Below are 25,705 nucleotides of genomic sequence, written 5' to 3'. Positions count from 1 at the left end.
ATCGATATTTTGAACCTTGATCTAAGCGTATTAGGCAAAAGCACCATCCATCTCAACCTTCGTCTTCCTCCCTCCCTCCCTCCGTGTGTGTGTGTGTGTGTGTGTTGTAAAATCGAATTGAGGAGGGACTTCTCTATAGTCATAGCTAGTCTTAGTTGATGAATCATATAGTGTGTGTGCATAGCTCTTTTCAATTAAGTATGCAAAAATCATAGGCTGTATCATCATTTGTTTTGCAAAAAATGGTGATAGAAAATAGTGGTTTTGAATAGAAGCCATGGAATGAGCTCCAGTCATAATGAACTCTAACATTAATGCATGTATGCATTTATGTATTTTACACATATTGGGTACTCGTAAAAAAAACAGACAAAAGCAATCTCATCATCTTATAAATGGGACTTGAGTGCATGTTAGAATTCAGAATTACCATATTAAGGTCATGTTTGAGAGTGCTTAAAAATAAGTGCTTATTTGAGCCATTAAGCACTTATTGGTATTTGGGAAATAAGCTCGAAATAAGTGCTTATTTTAAAACAAGGGCTTATTTTTTAAGCCCAAATTTCTAGATTTTTTTAAGTGTATACAATAAGCACTAATTCAATTTTTTCTTCCAAAACTATCCCTAGTTAAATTTTACAAAAGTACTTTTATGAAAACACTTTTATAAAAGTACTTTTACGAAAGCACTTTTAAGAAAGTACTTTTATGAAAGCATTTACAAATGCACTTTTTTAAAAGCACATTTGTAAAAGTACTTTTACGAAAGCACTTTGACGAAAGTACTTTTACAAAAGCACTTTTAGAAAGTACTTTTATGAAAACGCTTTTACGAAAGTACTTTTATGAAATCGCTTTATGAAAGTACTTTTATGTTTCATAAAGTTCTTTCATAAAAGTACATTTGCAAAAGTACTTTTGTAAAAGTTCTTTTTGTAAAAATACTTTCATAAAAGTACTTTCTTAAAAGTGCTTTCATAAAAATACTTTTGTAAAAATGCTTTCATAAAAGTACTTTCTTAAAAGTGCTTTCAAAGGGTATATTTTGAAAGTTTGAAAGAAAACAAAGGACAAAATAGTCACAAATACTTATTTAAGTGCTTATTAGAAAAAAACACTACAAAATAGTCACAAATACTTGAAAAAGTTGAGTGTCAAATGCAAATAAGTGCTTATTCAAATAAGCACTCCCAAACATGGCCTAATATAATATGCATGAAGATTAGGATTGCCGACTTGATGAAATTCAACTACATTGGGCTTAGGTTAGGGTTCACGTTCATTGAGAATTTAAAAATTTCCTAACATAGCCCACATCGCAAACCTAAAAAAACAAAGTTGAACCCTATTTCACAAGACCAGATGAATTGAAGTGTGCTTATTTTACGCAAAGCAATGTCAGCTCTAAAATTTACGAGTGAAAAAGAAAAGAATAAATAATGGCTAAGTAGAGAATTTCTCTACACAAACCCATCATTATTTTTGGCCACATAATGACATAAGGGATCTTGTTGACAACCTGGATTGACCACATGCTTAATCACATAATCCATGTCAGCTTCATATATACATCCAATCCATTTCTAGTTATATACATGCATGTATTTATGTCTATTTTCAGTTATTAGTGACGTCCATGTATATATTAGATCCATTTTCCACTGTTGGATTGTATTATAAAGTCAAATAAAAGTTGAACATTGACAAGTACTTTTAAATGACCAGTTCATCCAAGTCTGACCGGAGTTGTGTTGGGTTAAGTTCGGTTGGGTCTTAGTTGATAAAATCAGATTTGATCTTTGCTGAGGTTAGGCTTGAGCACGAGGGTTGAATTTTAGGGTTGGGCTGTTGACCTTCAACCCACCCAACTTGCCTAAGTTACACTTACACCCCCTACTAGTAACTCATATCCATATGTATATACATACGTCTACATACTAGTAATTAAGCACATGCATTGCACGTGAGAAATTTTTATTCATAATAATTACTTGAATTTTAGATATATTATAATTAAGATATAAATTTAAAATTAACAAAAGTAACAATATGATTAAAAATAAACTTAAATGCTTGTAGCAAATAATAATAACAATAATAATAATAATAATAATAATAATAATATTATTATTATTATTTATTATTATTATTATTAAATTTTGTATTCCATTTCTATCATAAATAAAAATAAATTTTATTTTAATAATTATTTTTTATTTAATATGATGAATATATAACACTAAAAATGTTCTCAAATGTTTTCGACAAAATTCTGTACACTTTCATTTTTAGTGTTCTATCTTTTTTTAAATATTTAGTATTCAATTATGATATCATGAGTTTCTTTGAAAAGTTGGATCATTGACCCACCATCTATATAAGAAATTAGCTTTGCTTTCGGATTAATTTTAAATTAAGGAAAATTATAGTCAGAATTGGTTGTACATTTAAAATTAGGCTGCAAGTTGGTCCAAAAACCAACAAAATTCTAACAATTAGCTCTACATTTCGAATTATAAAAACCCCCGCCATGTCATTGAAGGCTTATGTTAGCTCTACATTTCAAATTATAAAAACCCCTGCCATGTCATCGAAGGCTTATGTGGTTGTTGCCAACATGGGACTTAATCCATGTTGGACACAACAAAAAGCTTATACCGAAATTGCCCTTTAATGTTGGGTGATTGGAAAATAAAAGAAAAGATTTTTAGTCTATGCTCTCTCTCTCTCTCTCCCCCACTCTCTCATTCTCAAAGCCATCTCTCTCTACTCAATGACTATGTAATTTAAAAATAAATAAAAATGGTTTTTTGGTTTCTGTATTTACGTTCTTTCTATCAATTTCTCTTATTATCTGTCTACCTATTGTTCTCCCTCATTTCCTCTCATTATCTTTCTCTCCCGCTCCCTCTCTTGTTCTTTTTTTTTCCCTATTTTTCTTACACACTTATATGGTATTAATTAGATTGTATTAAAGAACATGAGTCTAATTTGGTATGGTTCAAAAATCATTGCACCAATTTGATAAAATTTCACAAGAAACTCTTGGCTATGAAATTTACACCAACTTGATAAAATATTATAACTTGATTGTATAATTAGTTGGTCCCTTTAGTTCTTTTATATAGTCTTATTAATATTGTATAAGTTTGTAAGAAAAATGAAAAAAAAAGAATGGAAGAGGTAGTGGGAGAAAGATTAAGGGAGAGAGAGAGAGAGAGAGAGAGAGAGAGAGAGAGGTTTTGATTTGGATACAAACCAAAGTTGAGAGAGTGGAAGAGATAGAGGGAACGGGAGATCAAGAGATGACTATGAAAGTGAAAGAGAAGGGAGGGAGATCAAGAGAGAGAGGGAGTGGGAGAGAAACTGAAAACCTATTTTCAGTATAGGCTTTTTGTTGTGTCCAACATGGATTAAGAGTCCCATGTTGGCAATAGCCACATAAGCTTTCGATGACATAACGGGGGTTTTTATAATTTGAAATGTAGAGCCGGTTGTCAAAGTTTTGTTGGTTTTTGGATCAACTTGCAATCTAATTTAAAATGTACAACTGACTTTCACTATAATTTTCTCTTTAAATTATATATTTTATTTACATTATATAAAATAATTTTTACTTATCACACTTAAATTTCCTCTGTATATGATATCATTTGACCCAAACCACTAGCGCACCACCCAAAAAGAAAAATAGTTTGATTTATAGGTTGACATTAAATTTTGTATTACATTTCCATCATTGATAAAATTATTTCTTATGTATAATACTTGTTTTTGTTCAATATAATGAATGCATAATATTAGAGATGTATCCAATATTTTATTTTTTATAAACATATAACATTATATATGCACCTAAATTTTTCTCTATCTTTTTTTTTGTGATTCTTTGTATTTTTTATTTTTACAAATTTTATTATTTGGCTATGGCATCATTTCATTTCTAGGTAGATTTTAAATTTGGCATTCCATTTTCATCATTAATAAAAATACTTTTTACATTTCATACTTATTTATTTTATTTTTTACTATTTAGTTGTGACACTATTTTATTAATCCATTTAATCCCAAATGGTCGAACTACTTGCGCACCACCAGGAGGGAAGCAAATAGTTTTGTTTTCAAATTACTTTACAAAATATTTATTTTTATACTATTAAAATTAATATTATGGATTTAATTACAAGAATTGATGAGAAAAATATATTTTAAATATATGTTTTAATGAAAGAGAATAAGAAAATATTTTTATTTTCAATTGATTTTAAATTTTATATTCCATTTCCATCATTAATAAAAACATTTCTTATTCATCACACTTATTATTGTTTAATATGTATTTTAAAAATGTTCCCAGTTTTTTAATTTCTATTTTTTTCATTATATTATTTAATCGTGGAAACAACATTCCATTTCCATCATTAATAAAAACATTTCTTATTTATCATACTTATTATTGTTTAATATGTATGTTATAAATGTTCCCAATTTTTTAAATTTCTATTTTTTTCATTTTATCTATTTTCAAATTTCATTATTTAATCGTGGCAACATGGATAAACCCATTTGACCCAAATTTTTTTTAATTTCTTACTACCACCTAGATGAAAACACTATTTTTTCTAGGTAGATTTTAAAAGTATAAGCTTTCATGTTATTGAAATTATTAATTTATTAAGTATGGATTTAATTAATAGAACTTAATGATGAGAAGAAACAAAAATGGCTTAAATATATGATTCAATGAACATGAATGCAAGTTAATAACTTAAATGTTGGATTTAATGAAAGGGGATTGAATGAATTAAATATCTTAAAATTACCCCTTCTCAACTCATTTAATATCAATAACCAATTACCCTATTTACCCTCATTTTTATAAATAAATTTAAATATAGAAGGGTAAATTTTGTCATTAAAAAAATTCAGAAATATTCTTGAGGCCATTTGTGCTCCTTAAAGTTGTATAGATATACAAATGTTTATTTTTTTTTGGGTAATGTACATGTGTGTGTGTATGTTTTGGAAGGTGCTAAAGATCATAGTTTACACCCATCTTGCTAAAGATCTCATCATCTCTTAATGAAACTGAAAGGGGTTAGGGATAAATAAAGAATAAGCAAACCCCATTTTGTAGTTTTCTCAGAATTTGCTAGTGAAAACAGGAGACAGACATAACAGAAGAAAAGAGTTACCACCATTGTCTCCAGAGTATGTTTCCTTTCCCTCTTTTTCTATAATGGAACTCTGGTGCAGTGTAATCTGTTTACTTCTCGTTGACCATATATATATATATATATGTGTGTGTGTGTTTTGGAAAGTGCTAAAGATCACAGTTTACACCCATCTTGTTAAAGATCTCATCATCTCTTAATGAAACTTAAAGGGGTTAGGGATGAATAAAGAATGAACAAACCCCATTTTGTAGTTTTCTCAGAATTTGCTAGTGAAAACAGGAGACAGACATTACGGAAGAAAAGAGTTGCCACCATTGTCTCCAGAGTATGTTTCCCTCCCCTCTTTTTCTATAATGGAACTCTGGTGCAGTGTAATCTGTTTACTTCTCATTGACCAGAACTTAAAAGTAGTGGTCGTGGATCATTTTAAAGAGGGATTTGCTGTTAAAATTGGGGCAGGATTGGGTTGTTTTTTTTGTCAAAATTTGAATGGACCCACTCGAGTGTCTCTGTTGGAAAATCAGTTTTTTAATAGATTAAAGAATGGGAATTTGTCACCGTTCTTAATTTCAGTTCTCCTGTGTGTGTGTGTTTTTCGAATTCCTGTTACCTGAATCTGCAGATCTGTTTAGCATATTTCATTTTTATGATCTAATGTTGTCCAAGCAGGTTAAATGATTGCACGGAATGGCTTTAAGTTGACTCCATTTCATAGGCATCTTCAATTCTTCATCTAAACTCCAACGGGAAATGAGTGTTTAGTGGAGTGGCTGAATTCGGATTAACTGAACATTATGATGACTGACTGACTGTTCAGTGCGTGGGTCGTTATCATTGATTCCACAGTCCGCTATGCATGACTGCACATCTCCGCCCATGCCGCCCCACAACATCTCACAGCATATTCCTGTCGTGTATTGACAACATAGTATAGGTAGGAAAAAGAAGAAAAAAATGTAGAAATATACAAAGTTTGTAAAAATTTTCCCACTTTTTTTTTTCTTTCCTTACTTTTTTCTTCAAACCAAACATTGCCTAAATTTATTTAGGACATTGGGAGACCACGAACATGACGTGTAGGCTGGTTAGAAACTTGGAATCAAATAGTAAAATACCATCATTCTCTGCTGTCGTTTAATGTTTATCAAATTGCAAGTTTTATTTTATTATTTATTATTATTATTATTATCATCCCAAGGTAATGTCCTTCATTTTTAATACACTAATTCCCAACACTGCCCTCGAAAATTAATAAAATACAGCCAACATCATCCTCGCCTCGTGTGCTGCTGCTCGTTTTCCTCTCTCCTCAGCTCATATTATATTCGGAGTATGCCAATTATACATCGATTGTTCTGGGTAAAGATCTCCTACAAACAAAACACTCCCAACGATGTCCCAATAAGTCATTACCGTCATACATATACATCGGAATCTTCTCTATGTGTTGCGTTTTGTTGGTAGCAGATCAATTCGGTTCTTCTGCAATGCCAAGTTGCCAACAGCCTTTCATATGGACTCGAACTCCATCAGTTTTAACGGAGGGATTGGTTGGGCCTGGTGAAATATTGCAAGTAGATCTCTTCGGTGGGCGGTGGGCCCATTATTTTTATTCCCTTGGGTATAAAATTGTGGGCCTGTTTAGCTGTAATTTGACACAAAGCCAGACCACAGATTGCGAAGGTAAACGAAGGACACTCTAAAAATTAATTAAATAAAAAAGAAAAATTCTCGTTCCAGCTTTACACCAGCTCAGATCAACTTCACATCTGCGTCCCACAATCAGCACATTTCGACCTTGTATTGAAAAAATCTCCCAATAATAAGTATAGAGAAGATGGTAAGATATCGTCGGGAGATGTTCTGTCGGGATACGCTGTGGGGCATTGTGAGGCGCAGATGTGAACTCGAAGCAAACTGCAGGAGAAAAAAAAAAACGCGCAAACAGGTTCGGTGAAAACCGGGCTAGCTTATTCCGATCCAGATCAATTTGGATGAATGGACCAGGTCATTTAAGTCAGATTTTGGCAGTCAATCAATTTTTTTTGTTGGTCTCCTACTCTCCTTCCTTCTTACGAAAGCAACTGAACTGGGTGTGTCTGTGTTCACAGTTCACACCGGACTGGGCAGTAAGGAAGGGCATTACGGTAAATATGGAGAAGGGTAGTTGCCATTAATTCACAGGGGGACTCAGGTAAAACGGCAAAATATTCCAGTTATTAACTTATTATTCCATTTTAAGTCCGAAATGATTTTTCTGTGCCTTTGTTTGTCTAAATGCGCGAGCCCCTGGAGGATGAATCAGCTATAAAAAGTCCAAAAATAAATTAATTCCTCTTTGGCACGAAAAGGAAATTTCGGGAGCGGGGCCGATCCAACAACTGAAGCCGTATTTCTCTACGTTTAATGGCGAATTGAGTATCTGCTTCCAACAGTTTCACCTCCTCTTCACTGTCTATCTCCAGAAGGCGAAGCTGGTATGCCAAAACCCTAACGGGATCTGTGTGTATGATTTGGATGTCATCTCCATTGTTTCTCGGTTCATCTTTTTGTTATATCTGCCGCGATTTCGCTTCGCCTGAATTGTCTTTCAAAAGCATTACTTTTTTTAGATCTGGACTTTTCTATCTTCTTAGATCGATGAAGACTACGTAATTTATAGTTTTGAAAGCTAACTAATGTGTAGTTTTTCTCCAAATGAATAGTTTTCTGGATCTTCAATGCATTGCAGGTTGATTTGGATGTTCCCTCTGGAGATTGGTGTGAGGACTGTTATTCCACTGACTGTGCTGAAGGGAGGAAATAGTGCTCTTGTAACTATTTAGTCTGGAAGGAAATTCGCCATTGTTTCGTCTTACATTTACGTAGAATGTTGGATTTTAGTGATCCGCGGAGCTGTTCACCCCTCTGCGAGTAGTTGTTGAATGTTCCGTCCCTTGATCTGAGGTCTAGTTCATAGATTTGGAAATATCTTCATTAAATTCCTGTTAGTTTAACATTTCATCACACTTCTTTTTTGTTCCATCTCGTAACTGAAAAGCTTAGTTCTTTGATCCTGAGGTACTTCTACAAGCCTGAGTCAGAAGATTGTTTACTGATATCTCAGTATTTCTATTTAAGAAAGAAAATCTGGTGTTGTTATTTCAATGCTTTTAGTAATTCCACGAATTAGTTGCAACATTAACGGAAGAGTCTTGTATCTTATGTTAGACTATCCTTTTTCCAGATATTGGATATTTAGGTTAAAGTTATAGGCCCTTTATTAGATTCATCAATCAGCACTTTACTGCGGTTGCATTTTCAGTCAATTTGACATGAGAAGCCACTGGTCCCACAAACTCTTTCTCAAACTTGGCCGTAGACCGCCACTCAACTGGTTACTCCTGTGCTTTGTTAGTGTCCTTGCACTAATTGTAATCTTAGCCTCCCCTTCCTCGAACACTGTGGACTCTGTTCCTTCCTCTTCCATCCCCGACATTTATAAGAACTATAGAAGGATAAAGCAGCAAGCAGCTAGTGACTATTTGGAGATAACGTCTCTTTCCTTGGGTATAAGTCATCCAAGGGAGCTTGATCTATGTAGCAAGGAAAGAGAGAATTATGTACCTTGCTATAATGTCTCTGCAAACCTGTTTGCTGGGTTTCATGATGGGGAAGAATTTGACCGTCATTGTGAAGCATCAAGATCAGGACCACGATGTCTGGTCCGACCTCCGAAGGACTACAAGATCCCACTTAGATGGCCAGCTGGTAGAGATGTGATATGGAGTGGTAATGTGAAGATAACAAAAGACCAATTCCTTTCTTCTGGAAGCATGACAAAAAGGTAAGAATATCAAATAAAGACAATTCAGAAGTGGTGCACATTACTTTTTTCTTTCAGAACTGAGAAATTGCTAATTCAAACCTGCCTCTTTCTAAAAGTTTTAAGACCCTTATTGTCATGATAATTAGTCCCTTGGCATATAGATGGGAGCCTGATTTCTTTCTATGTCTATGAGCCAATAACTCTCCCATCTTTCATCAAACATTTTAGGTTAATGTTATTGGAAGAGAATCAGATTGCATTTCACTCCGAAGATGGAATGAATATTGGTGGTGTCAAAGATTACTCTCGTCAAATTGCTGAGATGATAGGGTTGGGAAGTGACTCTGAATTTATTCAAGCTGGTGTAAGTTTTTGTTCCCCATTGCTTTCTTTTCTTTATTTATTTTTCCTTTTCTTTTCTGTTTTTTGGTGGGTATCATCTGGAACCATCAAAAACTTGTGTTACACGGATATGCACAAAACTGGCCAAGGTGTCTAACACAAAATTTACACTAAAATATGAAGCATGTGACATTGTAGATACCCAGGTATAGGTGTCTGGGTGCCATAGTCAATGACAATGTCTAGGAGGGCTCCTTATATCAAACATAAATCTTGACTTTTTGAAATATATTGCTTGGTGTAATGGTAAGATCTTGGGCTGACAAGCATAATGTGGGGGTTTATGTCTGAGAGCAGCCTCTTTGTGCAAGAAATTCCAAAGGTTAGGTCTGTATCTAAATGTCTTATTTGAATTGAATAGTTTGTTATGAAAGAGGGAGAGAGAGAGAGAGGAAGGGAGGGACTTGGGGGGAGGGGTCTTTCTTGAATTGAAATATATAGCAGAAGTCTTATTGCATTATACTATTTTGGCAACGTTTAATATCTTTTATGTTAATTACAGGTTCGCACTATATTGGATATTGGCTGTGGATTTGGTAGTTTTGGTGCTCATTTACTCTCACTGAATGTAATGACTATTTGTATTGCGGCATATGAAGTATTTGGCAGTCAAGTTCAACTGTCCCTTGAGAGAGGTCTTCCAGCAATGATTGGAAACTTCATTTCAAGGCAACTTCCATATCCAGCATTGTCATTTGACATGGTTCATTGTGCTCAGTGTGGAATCATCTGGGATGAGAAAGGTACTTATGGTGTTGGTATTGAGGCATTTTTTCCCTTATCTTGATTATTATCAAGTTCCCTAGTGTGTATTTTTGTGATACATTTAACCCTCTTTTTGTAATACTACAGTTTCTGGTTTTGTATATGCTCAATATTTGTACAGCTGCTTGATGTATTGGGTTTAATCCCATTTATACTCAATAGTTAATACAATATACTTTTCCTTCCCCCCGAAAAAAAAAAACTCCAGATGGTGTTTTCCTTTGTTTTTCTTTGGTAAATGTAATTTTCATTGTTCCAGTTTTCTACTGAAAACTTGTTACTAACTTCTTGATTAACATCCTAAATAAATAATCCTCTTCCAATATAGTGAAATTATTTTTGAAGTATATGCAAGCATTTAGCATGATAAACAAATAATAAATAAATTTGTTTAGAGTTAAATAATGCAACAAAAAGCATCTTTTTTTTTTATTTTAAAACAATACCTCTCATTTTCCATTTCTGAACTCCGTCTACAGGTAAAAGTTATCATAAAGCTAGTAATGCGATAAGAGATTCATGACTCTTGTCATGATTTGCTGTTCAGACGCCAATTTATTTCAAATTGGAGGCAAAGTAGAAGTAATATAGTCAGAAACACGAGTAGGAAGCTACCTTATTGAATTAGGCTGAAGTTAAATTCACTTGGAGATAATATCTGTAATATCAGGATTTAGGAAGAGAAGAAGAAATTAGGTTTTGAGAGAGATGACTCGTGGGTAGCAATGTGCTGTCCTATTTGCTTCTTAAAATAATAAATATACAATTACAAATATATCCCTAATAAGTAAGGGTAAAAGCAGTAATGAATAATATAAAACAAAAGAGTTAGGCCCACAGCCCAGTATGAAATAAAGGCCCAATAATCTGGAGTTTAGGATCTTAACCCTCCCCCTTGAGCTGGGCAAAGGTGTCAATCATGTCCAACTTGCTTATATTGTGCTGTAGTTTTCAGTTAGGAAAACCCTTAGTAAGAGCATTTGCTAGCTACTCTTTTGAGGCAATAGAAGGCAAACTTCTCTAGAAATAACCCTCTATTGTATGAAGGGTTGATCAACCTTAATATGGTTTGTCCTATCATGTTGAATAAGGTCGTGAGCAATGGTAATAGTAGCTTGATTGTCACACAATCATAGTTTTCAAAGCGCCAAGGCGAGGCTGGGCAACTGGGGGGCGCCTAGTTGCCTAGGCGATGAATTTTTTTATGTTAAAAAATAGATTCTAGGGTAGTTCCCTAGGTACCATAACCATATTTCTTTAATAATTATTCATGGTTTTCATAAGAAAAGTATAAATTTCATATTAAAGTATAGAAAATCAACATATTCATGAGAAGAAAAGGAAGAAGGAAAATAAAATTCAAAAAATATAGGGGCTGAACCCTTATTTTTGTTATAGGAAATGAAGAAAATAAAAAGTATTGGTAGTAGTAGTAGTAGAAGAAGAAGTAGAAGAAGAATATATGGAAGGGGAAAATGTGCTGATTATATAAAATTTTTAGTTCTTCCCTACTTATTGGTTCAGGTTTTTAAGTCTTTGAGGGTTCAATACAGTATTTAGCAATGTTTGTGTTGATTAAACCCTAATAAATAAGAAAATAATAAAAAGGAATTAGTATATAAACACACAAAATGATTATTTTAGTTTAATAATGTCTATTTTATAATTATAATCTCAAAAAAGAATGAATAAAAAAGTATTTTATAGTAGGAAGTAGAAAACTGTTAGGCGATTGGGCGAGGTGAGCCTCAAAGGTCGCCTTGTTGCCTAGGCGTCGCCTTAACAACTATGCACACAACACAACATCATAGGTTTATCAAAATCAACTCTTAGCTCACCCAGCAAGGACTTAATCCACAATGTCTTAGAAATACCATGTGCTATAGTCCTATATTTTGCCTTTGCACTTGAATGGGCAACAACTGATTGTTTCTTGCTCTGCCAAGAAACTAAATTACCTTCACCAAGAGTACAATAGCTAGAGGCCGACCTCCTATATCAATAGAGCATGCCCATTCTGTGCTAGTAAATGGCCTGAATCCTCATATGTCTATGATTAGCAAACAAAACACCTTTCCTAGGTTGACCTTTTAAGCCGCACTGGCTTCTCTCAGCAACTGCTAAAGGAGTATCTCTAGGAGCATGCATAAACTAGGTCATCACACCTGTGGCATATGAGATATCAAGCCGTGTCATATGTCATACACATGTACAAGAGTTTGCCTTCCAAACACTGGAATACTCCCTTCTTTGAGAGTAGAGTGCTATTAGAACGGACAGTCGATGATTGGGGTTAATAGAGGTATCAACTGAAGTTCTAAAACATACTTCCTCTGTGAAATAAAGATGCCTTCCTTAGAATGTGCCACCTCAATCCCAAGTAAGAATCTAAAAATCACCATGGTATTTCTTTTAAATTTCACACTAAGAAAATGCTCTAGCTTCTCCATCTCAAATGGATCATTTCCTGTCACCACTATGTCATCAACAAAAACACAATAAGTCCAGTGAGAGAAGGGCCACATCTCTTAATTGTATGATCAAATTAGGCTGCAGTATAACAAATCTTAAGTAGAGCATCTCTAAGTTAATCAAACTAGGTCGTAAGTAGTGACTTCTTTAATTAGCAAACCTTACTCTTCTCAGTAGAATCATTAAAACCGGGAGAAAAACCATATACATCTCATTCAAATCACCTTTGAATAAAGCATTCTTGACATCAAGTTGTTACAAAGGCCACGAGTAGGATGCGGCTACGGAGAGGAAAATCCAAACTAAATTCATCTTTACTACAAGTGCAAAGGTCTCCAAATAATCAACCCTGTAAGTCTAAGTTTAATCCTTGGCTATGACTATGAGTATATCCTTATATCTTTCTATTGACCCATATGCCTTGTATTTAATAGTAAACACCCATTTACAACTCACTGCCTCCTTCCCATCAAGTAAATCTACAATCCCCTAGATATTATTCTTTAATAATGCATCCATCTTACTTCTCATAGCATCCCTCCATACATGAATGTATAATGCCTTTTATATGGTTTTGGTTATGGGCTTAGATGGGACAGATGCAAGAAAGGATTTTATATGCAGGAGATAAAAGTTATAGGAAATATACTTAGAGATGCAATGGGCAGTGGAAGAGTGATGCTTACCTTTTCTAATGGAAATGGGGAGATCAAGGTTGGTAAAAGGAACAATAGAATGGGTTGGTGGTGGAATAGGTACAATAGTAGTGGTAAAAGGAGAGAGATCAATATTTGTTGTCTTTGTGGTGCTGGGGGAAGCTCAACAATAGTAGCAAGACCAACCTTTGTGTGCCTTTGATACACCTGTAAGGGTTCTGCGGTAGGAAGGGAGATAGGAAAGGTAGTAGGAGTATCAAGAGAAGGAAGAGGAATGTGAGTAGAAGTAGGGGAAGAAACATCAAACACTTCTCTCCTCTCTCCTTGAGAAGAAGCACAAAAAGAATGGGGAGTAATCCCAAAGAAAGTGGTATTCAATGAAGCAAATTCACTACCATTGATAGGATCAAAACAACAACCTTTTTGTGTGGAAGCATAACCAAGGAAGACACACTTTCTTGATTGAGGATCAAACTTTGATATGTGGGAGCCATGAAAACGAACATGGAAAGTACAACCAAAAATCTGCAAAGGAATGGATAACAAATCATCATTGGGATATATACAAGACTAAAGGGAATTATATATCCAAGAACCCAAGAAAGTACCCTATTAATCAAATAAGTTGTGGTAAGGACAACATCACCCCAAAAACGAATTAGAGCATGATACTACGGGCTACTTCAAGAATATGACTATTTTTCTTTTCAGCTGCCCTGTTCTGATGAGGTGTATAAGCGTAGGAGCTTTGATGAGTAACCCCATAATTGGATAGGTATTCTGAAATACTCTTCTCAAAATATTCTTTAGAGTTGCCATGTAAGAATCATCTAATGGAACTGACAAATTAAATTGGGTACCTCATCTAATCAATTAAAGACATGTATAGTGGAAAAAATCATCAAGACATCAACAATATCAAGAAATATCTGAAACTACCCACAAAAAGAACATGATATGGCTCTGGACACATTAGTATGAACATTATCAAAATAGGAATCTTATATTTTTATTACTTAAAAAATAAGAATTTCTGCAATGTTTTGCAAGTTAATAGCCTCAAAAGTACCCTCAAACATATCTTCAGAGAATTGGAAAGATTAACAAAGGATATAAATGCTGATTTTAGGTGGATCAGGAGGAATGCAAATGGGTTAGCAGATACTTTAGCCAAACAAGGGGCTACAGTGCAGCTATTGGGCTTCATTGTAACTTTGGTTGTAATTTTTTGGGATGACATTTGGGCCATCATTCTGTACTTATCTCCACATGTTTTTAATTAATGAATCAATCCTTATTGCTGATTAAAAAAAAGTACAACTTAGACAACTTGACATCTTTAAAGAATTTAGGAAATCAAGAGGACATACAGGAAAAAGGTAAATGATCCAAATGATAGTAAAAAGCAGCACTCTATCAACAGACTCCAAGGTAATAAACCTAAAGGCAATAGATTGGGATAGTCTTCTCTCAAGCACATCAAAGAGGAAGACCTCATTCTCATGGCCACGTCTAATAATCTTTCAAGACTCCAATCTTGAAAAACACAAAAAGTAGGGAAGGAAGTCACTGAACAGTTCAAGTCTTTGGTAAGAGTACTGATAGAAAGGAAATTGGTATTTGACTTAGGGACATGTAAAACAGATGGCAAGGTTAAGTTGTCAGAGACTTTGATGTTTCCCTTTCTTGAGACAGGAGCAAAGGATTCATAAGCAATGGAAACTTTCTCTTTGGCATGTTTACTTGAGACAATAGCATGATTAGCTATAGTACAAGTATTTAAATGGGCAAAAGCTGTGGAAAATCCAGAAGTACCAGTCATGCTTGCAACTGTATTCTCTGACTTTAGAAATGTATTGTACTTATCAAGTTCAGCTCTATCTGTAGCTCATGTCTCTGCAGTTACTGGTGGAGGTGGCCTCTAATCATCTGATGCAGTAGAAGCTACTTTAGCCTTTTAAACCTTCTTCCCACTATTACCATTTGAACCGATAAGCATGAGATGAAGATGTAATTTCCAACACGTCTCCACATGTCTCCTGAATGTGCTTAGGCTTCTTGCAATAATCATACACTCCTTTACTGTTTCTGATAAAAAAATCAGACACTCCTACCTTCTTCTCCTATACACCCTTACTTCTTGTCATAGGAACCCCCTTTGGTCTCATGCTGACATAAGCAGAACAGTTTGTAGATGGAGTATGTAGCAGCACATGTCTTCTGCTCTGCTCACTATGTACTAGATAATAGGCCTGGGAAATAGTGATATCATCCTGTGCAGAGAGATATGCTGCCTGGTGATGTCAATTTTTTTTTATTCAACCCAATGAGAAACTCAAAGAATTGGTTTCTCTCAACCAACTTCCTATTAGATAGCAGCACCCTTAACATTTCCTTACTCTACATTCTCCAGATGACCCAACTCCTACTAATAAGGCTTCAGTGTTGAAAAAATAAATGGACATTATTCTCCCCTGCTTTAGATTATTCACTTTACACCTCAGTTGATATGCACTTGCAACAGTCATAGCCTGGGAGTAGTTCTCTGCAACTCCATCCCACAACTCCTCACCAGTTTTCATCCAGAAAAAAACTCTTGCTAATGTGTGATTGCATAGAATAAACCATGAGATTATCATATAGTTTTCCTGCACCAATCGAGCATGGGAAGCATCTGGTCCTTTCACTTCCCTTGTAGTATACCCCAGTTTGCCACATCCCCTTATATAGATGCATGTAGATTGAGCCCACTCAAGATTATATTCCGATCAAGTTTCACTAAAGTAACTGAGATGCTTTAAGTATCCACAGTCCCCATTGGAGCAACTTTGGGCTCTAGGTTCTTCTTAAAGTCAATTTTAGTATGCTCCATAATTCAAGCTCCACCAGAAAATAGTACTATAAACAAAAAAAGCACTAACCTCAAACCACTTTGACCTACAGTCAAGTACACTCCAAGAATTTAGGGTTTCACCAACTGCAACCTGGGAGAAAGGGGGATGATGCAGTTGTTCCTACCATCCTCTGACTATGAGCACCAGCCCCAATTCTTCTCTTTGATGCCTAATCTGAAATAGGTCCAGTTTCTCCAGTTGGTTCTGGTTTTGAGAAAATACCTTGGCAACCTAGTCCAAATACCTCTACCAAGCAGACAAGATCAATCAAAGATAATCAGAAACTCAAAACCCCATACACACTGCTGATCCTAGTAGCGCATGGATCTAGACAAAGAGAGAAAAGATTGAAACCTTCTCTAATAACTCAGAGATCATATCTCTAATATTTTGGTTATTGTAATGAATCACATGAAAGAAAGGCAAGAAAGCAGATCAAGAAGAGAAGAAGAAATTAAGTTTTGAGAGAGATGAATTGTGGGTACCAGTGTGCTGGCTCACGGTCCAATATGAAATAAAGGCCCAAAAATCAGAATAACCTCTACAGTCCACGATCTCCACAGACCAACTTGATTAACTCAACTAGTATTTTCCAAGCATCCCCTTTATCTATCCATATACTGCTTCCACATTCTTTTCCTCAATAGGGTCCATATCTTTCATAGGCAATTAACTGGCACATACTAGAAAACAGTGATCCAGACGTCATTCTAGATGGGTGTAGAAAAAAAGTGATCCAGACGTCATTCTAGATGGGTGTAGAAAAAAGGTGATCCAGACGTCATTCTAGATGGGTGTAGAAAAAAAGTTAGATGCTGGCTGTCAACTTGATGCAACCTCCTTTACCTGGCATTGGGACTGGGAGTGCTGGAAAGATGTCCAACATCAACAGAATACATGACAAATGAGCTGTGTAACATTGTGAAAGTTTCAAGGTGAAAGAGTTCATTGAATGTGGATTGCATGTATAAGTTAGTGGGAGATTGTATTTAGGGATGTAATTGGGTGGGATTCGGATTGGATCTTGCCACATCTCAGTCCAATCTGAATATCTGATTATTAAAATCCAAATCCAATTTCAATCTGAAATTCAATCAGATCTAACGGTCTTAGAGATCCTATTGGATTTTCAGATTTTTGGATTTAATCCGAGTCCATTTCACCATCTTTATTTTTAAAATAAAAAGTACAAATAAATTTAATCACTCTTTGACTTAAATATGTAGCATAAGTTTATATAAAATTTAATATTTTGATAGTAAAATAAATTCATGAAAATAAAGTACAAGAATGGTATAAGAAACCACCCAAGAGGAGAAAACATGAACCACAATAACCATCCAACCACGATTTGCCCCAAATGAAATTCTTTACAAAAACAACCCCTGATGTCTAAAAACAAAACCTGCAACAAAATAAGGTGAGACCCTCTAACACAAATTATATAAAGTTTAATCGGACTTGGATCTTGATTGATTCAAATAGTGTTAGATCCACATTCACCCAATTATTAAATGGATCTGAACTCTAAAAATCATATGATCAATTTATGCAAATGGATAATCTGAACTGAAATAATAAGATCTGATCTTGGACCGGGTCTCAGACTTTTGGACTCCGTTGATAGCACTAATTGTGGTTATAAGAGTGTGTTCCTGTTCTCAGACAGAATAGATTGAGTTATACACTGTGAAGATGGTAGTCAACAAATAATTACTGCGCAATTTAACTCCCAACCCGCATCCCACCCCTGAAAGGAATGGAAAAATAAAAAAGGAAATTTGAGAAGCAACAAAAAATAGTGTAGTTACAGGCTGTACATCCTAATTTTATATCAATAAAATTTGCCTTACCTTTTCTCAAAAAAAAAAAAACAGGCTGTACAGCCTCTGGTTGTAGAAACTACAAAGGTTTTTCTCTATATTAATAAATGATACTTTATCTCTTCTCAAAAGAAAAAAAAAATAGTATAGTTAAAGTATAAATTAGGCTAATTGATTGCCTAGTTTTTTTTTTATTTTTTTGATCAGCAAAGGATTAATTATATTAATAGTTGAAAAAAATTACAGAAGTTTGAGTATCCATTCACCCAAGAAGACAGCATACAATAATAGCCCAAAACAAAAATTACAATAGAGCCCAAAATAGTTGCTGCCTAAGTACTCCTTGCTTGGCTAAAGTGTCGGCCATCCCATTAGCTGTCCTGCATGTCCAGGTAAAGGAAGCATTCAAGTCCTCTTTCAGGCTTTCTATCTCCCTTAAGGCATGTCTATAGATCCAAGGTACATTGTGCTCCAAGAAATAATCACTTTTGAGTCTCCTTCAATTTCCATGTTTCTAAAATTTGATTGCTTAGCAAATCTGCCTTGTAGCAATGCCATCAGTTGAGCCTTTAGTGTTGATTGCCTAGGTTTTTTGGAGGCCCAGGTGACCACTAGGCAGGAAGCAAGATATAAACATCTTAATAAGGGCAATTAACTAATTCTGCTTCCTTTACAGTTTTTTTGATAAGTAATAAAGTATTTTATTAAGATTAATCAAGATGAACCAACATAAGGTACAGCATAGAGTTCCCACAAAGAGGCATGAGATGCTGTCTCAATACAAGGCAAAATTACAACTGAACCTAAAATAATTGATCCCTATGCACCCTTGCTTAGATAAAAGCTCTGCCAGCCCATTAGCCGATGTCCTCTCCCACTGAACTCTAACTGTTAAGTTGGAAGTTAGCCACTTAAATCTTCTCATCGCCCCCCTGAATGACCAAGGCACAGTCTTTGGTTCTTTCAGAAACCCATTTACCAAGCTACAATTTAACATGGATAATTGGTGTGTGCAGCCAATTTTGGTTGATGGGAGTGTATATAGAGTTAAAATTAAGGGCTTTTTAATCCTTGTGTATCATTGTGTGTGTGTTTTCTTTTGAAATCAGGGAGGTTATTGGAAATTATTGTCATTATTTTTTGAAACCCAGGGAATTTACTTATCATTGAACCTAATGTTGACTGGACAATATTTATCAGTGTAGGATTACAAAGTAGCTGAATTAGAGTGCTGTGATTTTCACCTACAAATTATTTCATATTCAACTATGATATTTCCATTGTCATCTACTCATTATCTTCCATGATGCTACTACGTGGATCTTTCCCTGCTATTCTACTCTATATATCTTAATATCTTTTGTTAAAACCTACAGCACCTTGCTGGGGAGACTGATGTATTTTTGCGGATAAATATCAATATCACCAAACCCTCCACAATTTCATGCCATTGCTCTCTTCTCTCTCTCTCTCTCTCTCTCATGGTCAACTCTAATAGAAATTCTGTAAATCAGATGGGGCATTCCTTATTGAAGTAGACCGCGTACTCAAGCCTGGAGGTTACTTTGTTTTGACATCACCAACAAGAAAATCTCAAGGAGGGTCGTTGGATGCAAAAAAGACAATCTCATTTACACCAATTGAGGAATTCACTCAGAAAATCTGTTGGAGTCTATTGGGTCAGCAAGATGAGACTTTTATCTGGCAGAAAACTACAGATGTTCATTGTTATCTCTCTCGGTATTACACTTCTCTTTCAGTCTTACTTAAGAAAGCACTTACTTTTCCCTTTTCATTTAACTATACCTTAATATTGCATTTCTTTTTCTTTTTTTTTTTTTTTTTGTAGCAAGCAGGATGGTGTACCTCCTCTTTGTAAGGGAGATTACGATGCTCAGTCATATTATGAGCCCCTCCTATCATGCATTAGTGGAACCACTAGCAAACGCTGGGTGCCCATACAGAAGAGGTCATCTGGTTCTCAGTTGAGTTCTGTCGAGCTTGCAATTCATGGAAAGTATTGTTTCAACACCTTTCCCCCTTCTTAATCTCGTATCTATTGTTTCTACCAGTAAAAAGCCGTATCTATTGTACTTTCTTGAGCATACCCTACCTGTCATTTAACTGTATTGAATCTCATATCCGCTGGACTTTCCAGAGCTTCCCCTATTTGTCATTTTAATCTTATTGCTATTTTGTTCTAGCTATTGATTGGCATGCATACTGCAGGAGTACACCTGGAAGATTTTTCTGAAGACTCACAGTTCTGGGCATCAGCTTTAAGAAACTACTGGTCTTTACTTACGCCCTTGATTTTCTCTGATCATCCAAAGAGGCCGGGTGATGAAGACCCTTTACCTCCTTTTAACATGATACGCAATGTGATGGACATGAACGCTAATTATGGAGGTCTCAATGCTGCCTTTCTTGAAGAAAACAAATCTGTCTGGGTGATGAATGTTGTGCCTGTCAATACTCCTAATACGCTTCCTCTCATACTTGATCGAGGTTTTGCTGGTGTATTGCATGACTGGTATGATATCCATATTAGTTCCTTGTATATTGTTTTTGCATCTATGTCAGAATGGATGTCTTGGCTAGTCAAATTTGGTCCATGAGATTTATTGGGAACCCTATTACAAGTACCTTGCATATGCATATGAGTATTAGCCTCAGGGATCATGGCCAGCAATCCACTTAAATCACAATAAGAAAAAACTTAAACAGGCAGATGTGTGGTCTTGACGAGGTGTTGATTTTTGTTCTTTTTTCATTTAAGGGCCTCTCCTGGCCATGACCCAAGGTACTAGTTTTGCTTGCTGGGGTTGAAAGGTCTCTATGAAGAGCCTTCATATGTGCGGCACGTAGATAATGGGAGTAGTAAGGCTACTTTTTTGTGTTCTTTGCTAACAAAATCCTCTTTATTGCATCTCACACTGGTTCATTATAGTTATCATCCTATCAAATAAATGAAAATCAAGCAGCTAATTCAACTATTCTAAACAGTGCAGGATTCTATCAAAATAAGTGACAACTTTTCTTAAAAAATTAGGTTATGTTATGGCAACCTATTTACATGCGGCTACCAAGTGTTAGCCAAGGCATTGCTTTCAATATAACTAATAAAGGAACACCTCAAAACTCTAAATTGTGGATGACCTTCTACCAGTAGAATGTTGACAAGCATAAAGAACTTTGTAGGGGCAAAATGGCAGTTTCTGAATTTATAGTAACTAGTTCAATTTGGATGGAGTATTGGGTGGAAGAGTTGCCCCAAAATGGAATTTATTATTGTTGTGATGTGTATCTCTGTGCCTTCCCTATTTAGGAAGCAAAACTGATCAGGTTGAATCAGATTACCTAGATCCATGTATGATCTGTTAATATCAGGCTCAAATAGAATCTTACCAATTGGATTTATATCAGTTTCAAGTGGGATTTGGATATCGAATACCATTAATAAAAAAATGCCATTACCCAATGTCGGTCCCAGCTATGTGGTATCTTTGAGGGGCAGACTGGATACTCAATGCTGAATGCCATTATTGAATTGAACTAAAAACAGTAAGTATATTTCATACCATTAATAAAATGAACTAAAAAATTGCTTTGATATTGTATATTATGAACAAAATGGCTTGAAAGTGGCTTCTAATTTTAGTCGCTCTCTAAAAAAATGGCTTGAAAATAACTTCATAGAAACTTGAATATATGTGTGTGGAGGATCGATCAGATTCGTGTGGATCCATATTTGATCCACTTATAAATGGTTCAAATTTGGATTGTTGTAATTGGATCAAATTTGAATTCCAAAAAACAGACACTGTTTGCAGTTCTATCCATACTCTTACCTAGTTATGTCTATTATATGATACTCATTTTCCTTTGTAGGGTTTAAAATATAGAAAATATAGCTCACTCTCAGATAACATTGTCATGTGTGCACAGGTGTGAACCTTTTCCTACATATCCTCGAACATATGACATGCTTCATGCTAATGGACTGCTCTCTCACATTATCAATTCAGAGTGTGACATATCAAACTTATTGTTGGAGATGGATCGCATTCTACGCCCAGAGGTAGATTGAATTATCATCATATATATATATATATATATATATATATGGATTTGCAAACTTAGTTTACTAGTTAGTGTTCGTAATGATGAAAGTAGGATGCAATCCTGTGTCTAGGGTTTGACCCCCACTCTCCCAGACTGCACCAAATAAGCTAGCTGGCACCTTCAAAGTAGTCTATCTGGATGCCAAGTGAAATGGTTGAATTCTGGTTTTCCTCTAAATTATTAAATAAGCCTTAACTATCTATGGATGGGTGGAGAAACAATTGCTTGTGTCATTACTTGTAAATAAAATATGGGAATGAGGTTCAAATGATGGAACAAAAATGAAATGCTTCCATTTCTGGGGAGCTTAAAACATAATTTTAGTTTTGAAACTGCTATTGAATAGGTGAAAATTTTCTTTATGAAATAGAATTTCAAAATACTTTTATCTTTATGCCATTTTATGGGGTAGATTCATGTATACATTGCCAATGGTGATGACAGATTATCCCTTGATACCACAAGGTAACCTTACTTTTTTCAATATCTTGTCATGTAATGTTGGTTAGGTTGTGAATTAATGTGTGTACCATGTTAATCTAGGGGTGTTGAGCTAATATATTATTTGTTTATATTTATATCAACACAAGGGAGTTTAACATCTTGTTAATATCGAAACTGAACAACATATCCATGTCTTTATCTGATCATAATATTGTACACTTGCATATGTATAATGGAGATCAAGCAGACAAAACAGTAAGAAAATGTGATTTTTACTGGATCCCTGATCTTCTTTGATTGCTTATTCTGATACTTAAGACATCCGTTGCTAGGGATGGGTGGTTCTATGCGATAAATTGCATGTAATAGAGAAAACACGAGCACTGGTAACGCAGGTTCGGTGGGAAGCACGGGTAATTCAGCTCCAGAATGACAATGACCGCCTGCTACTTGTTTGTCAAAAGCCTTTCTTGAAGAAATGATCATATCAAACTTGAAGATTCTTATATTTACAGGCAGAATCAATTTTACACAGCTGGTAATTTCTCTCTCTTAATTTCAGGAATACAGAAATCATGTGATCTGTGAATGTAAACTTGTGGATATTGTGGTGCTGAAATTTTCTCTTTAGGCTCAGTTTGGAAGAGTACAGATACAATATGTAGAGTGCAAAACCTTGTATTTTGTATGGCTCGGTTTGAAAGGAGTCAAATACAAATATGTACAGTACTAATAAAGGTTTAGAAATACAAAATACAAGGCTTTGTACTGTGCATATTTGGAAAGAGTGCAAATACAAGGTTTTGCGTTGAGCATATTTGCATTTGCACTTCTCAAACTAGCCTTAGCACCAATGGAAGTTGAGTCTTTTTAGTACATAGAATGGCAATATGCCTTTGATATTCGTACCATTAAGTATCAAAGTGCTAGTGAGAAAAAATGCTGAGTTTTAAGTATGACACACTGCATGGTTAGTTATTCTTTGAATTCGATGATATTTTTGAGTTCCTGTGATGGGAATTCAATGTCAGCCGTCATGATTGGGTACCAACACAAATGCTGAATCCTTGTAGAAAGACTAAAACAATTTATGTTGACGTAGCTGAGTTGTTGAAATTGATGATCGTTGCCAACCAAGTTTAGAGTACATATATTTTGAATTTCTAGTAATTGATGAACTATTTTCTTCATTGGATCATTAAAAATTCTGGTATATATGCCCCTAGAGAGAGATAGAGTATGAACACTTATTTTTTGAAATGAAAAACTAATAAAAATTGCATTTGAAGATATCCTCATGCTGACTCCAAGGATCAAAATTTCACAATGTATCGGACTGTATTGGTCGATATGACACATATCGGCCCGCCTCTGATGCCTTGAATTTTTAAGAAACACTTTTTTTCAAACGTTGAACATTAATATTCCCTCCCCTCTCCCGAATTCTGACAAAAAAAAACTTAAAAAAAAGGTTGGCACGAGGTTCAAAAGTAACGATACACCCCATCTGCCATTTCGGGGTGTATAACTTTGAACCTTGGCTGATTCTACTCTTATTTAACAAGTTACTGCACTTTTTTATGTTAAAAAAAAAAAAGAACTAATCAGTGTGGCTTTATTCTGAATGACAGAGCAGAGCATCAACTGTCAAAAACTTCTCTTCATTATTCGCTCAGAGTGACCGATGGATTCGAGTCGGAGATTGCAACAGGGGCTATGCGGAGATGTGATCATGTGAACAAAACAATTGAATCCCCCCCTATGAGTAGCCACAGTTGGTTTTTCGAAGAATTTGTAGCAATTCATTCATCCCATTTTTTCCCCAAATTTTTTATTCTAAACTAAATGGTGTTGGAGTGGAAAATATCATTCTTGTTGAGTGGGGCTGTAGCTGGTCATGGAATGTAAGTTTGTGTATAACTCTCTCTCTCTCTCCATAGATACACACATACTCACAAGCACAAATCCATGTAACGTTGGCTGTAAGAGTATCCGTCAGCGGGGACAGTGGTTCGGTTTATTACAGCCCCCCGACAACATACAAAAAGGGTTTGGGTTTTCAATTGTGATACCATGGTGGTTAATAGTATTCAACATGGTTTGTAATAATAGAGACATACTCTTGGCCCGTAGGACGTGGCCTAACCAATCCGGATTTCTCAAGGGTAGACAAATCTCAAACAACATTCTATTAGTAAAGGAGATCTTGCATAAGATTGTATGGGCTGGTTCTTTCTATATCATGTGCTTAAAAAAAATGAATTTCCCAGACAAGTGTAATATGTTACACCGATGCATCTCCACTGCATCATATTCTATCATATTAGCAGGTAAGACAAAATGACCCTATATCTCCCTACTTATTTATAGTAGGCATGGAAGTCCTCTCTCAACTGTTAAACAAAGTCTCATCAGAGGGGCAACCGGAAGGATTGTAGATCAGTCGCAACTCGCAACAGCTCCCCCATTATACACCTCATATTTGCTGATGATTGCATTCTTTTCTGCAAAGCCGAGGTGGAACAAGTCAAGTCCCATACCAATCTACTAAAGTCCTTCGAGATCATGTCCAGATAGAAGATAAATCATGCCAAATCCAGCCTATTCTTTAGTAAAAATGTTCCCCGCCAACACAGGAGATTCTCTCCCGCATGCTACACATTAGTAAATCACTGGTTGGCCCCAAGTACCTTGATACCCAAGTTGGTTTAAATTCCCGTCACCTCTCATCTCACAAAGAAATAACAGACAAAATCTCCTTTAGAATCAACTCTTGGAGCTCCAAACTTTTGTCCAAAGCAAGGAGAACCACCCTAGTTAAATCAGCGCTTCAATCCATCCCAATGTATTCCGTGTCCACAACAATTCTTCCCCAAGTTGTAGGCTCTCAAATTGATAAGATGACTAGACCATTCTAGTCGGGTAACTCGAATAAAAACACAAAACACAGTTTCCTGGAGCAAGATCTGTCATCCAAAGATGCAAGGTGGCCTTGGATTTAGATCCTTCACAACCATGAACAAAGCCATGTTTAGTAAGCAAGTTTGGAGACTGCTAACTAACTCTAATGGGATTTGGAGCAAACAAGTAAAAGCTAAATACTTCCCACATTCCTCTTTCTTTGCTACCAAAAAAGGCC

General features: G+C 35.3%; 1 protein-coding gene across 1 annotated transcript; it reads left to right on the top strand.

The window, feature by feature from the left end:
* Nucleotides 1–7,441: 7,441 nt before the first annotated feature.
* LOC104597964 (putative methyltransferase PMT5) lies at nucleotides 7,442–24,483 on the top strand. The gene is made up of 10 exons (XM_088904025.1): nucleotides 7,442–7,654; nucleotides 7,909–9,003; nucleotides 9,214–9,349; nucleotides 9,890–10,130; nucleotides 19,512–19,737; nucleotides 19,847–20,012; nucleotides 20,229–20,530; nucleotides 21,946–22,078; nucleotides 22,899–23,104; nucleotides 24,198–24,483. The coding sequence occupies exons 2-9, from the start codon at nucleotides 8,492–8,494 to the stop codon at nucleotides 23,046–23,048; spliced, it is 1,866 nt and encodes a 621-aa protein (XP_088760151.1). The 5' UTR covers nucleotides 7,442–7,654; nucleotides 7,909–8,491; the 3' UTR covers nucleotides 23,049–23,104; nucleotides 24,198–24,483.
* Nucleotides 24,484–25,705: the final 1,222 nt, after the last annotated feature.

Source organism: Nelumbo nucifera, chromosome 4 (genome assembly GCF_055504915.1).
Source record: "Nelumbo nucifera cultivar China Antique chromosome 4, China Antique-T2T, whole genome shotgun sequence".
Taxonomy (NCBI): domain Eukaryota; kingdom Viridiplantae; phylum Streptophyta; class Magnoliopsida; order Proteales; family Nelumbonaceae; genus Nelumbo; species Nelumbo nucifera.
Note: the sequence above shows the minus strand (reverse complement) of the source record. Positions and strands in the feature narration are given on the sequence as shown.

Excerpts from the sequence above, each read along its gene's own strand:
- LOC104597964 (XM_088904025.1), top strand. The coding sequence starts at position 8,492 with ATGAGAAGCCACTGGTCCCACAAACTCTTTCTCAAACTTGGCCGTAGA. Across the intron at positions 9,350-9,889 it reads CTGAATTTATTCAAGCTGGT|GTTCGCACTATATTGGATAT; the intron begins GTAAGTTTTTGT and ends TGTTAATTACAG. Across the intron at positions 20,531-21,945 it reads GCTGGTGTATTGCATGACTG|GTGTGAACCTTTTCCTACAT; the intron begins GTATGATATCCA and ends ATGTGTGCACAG.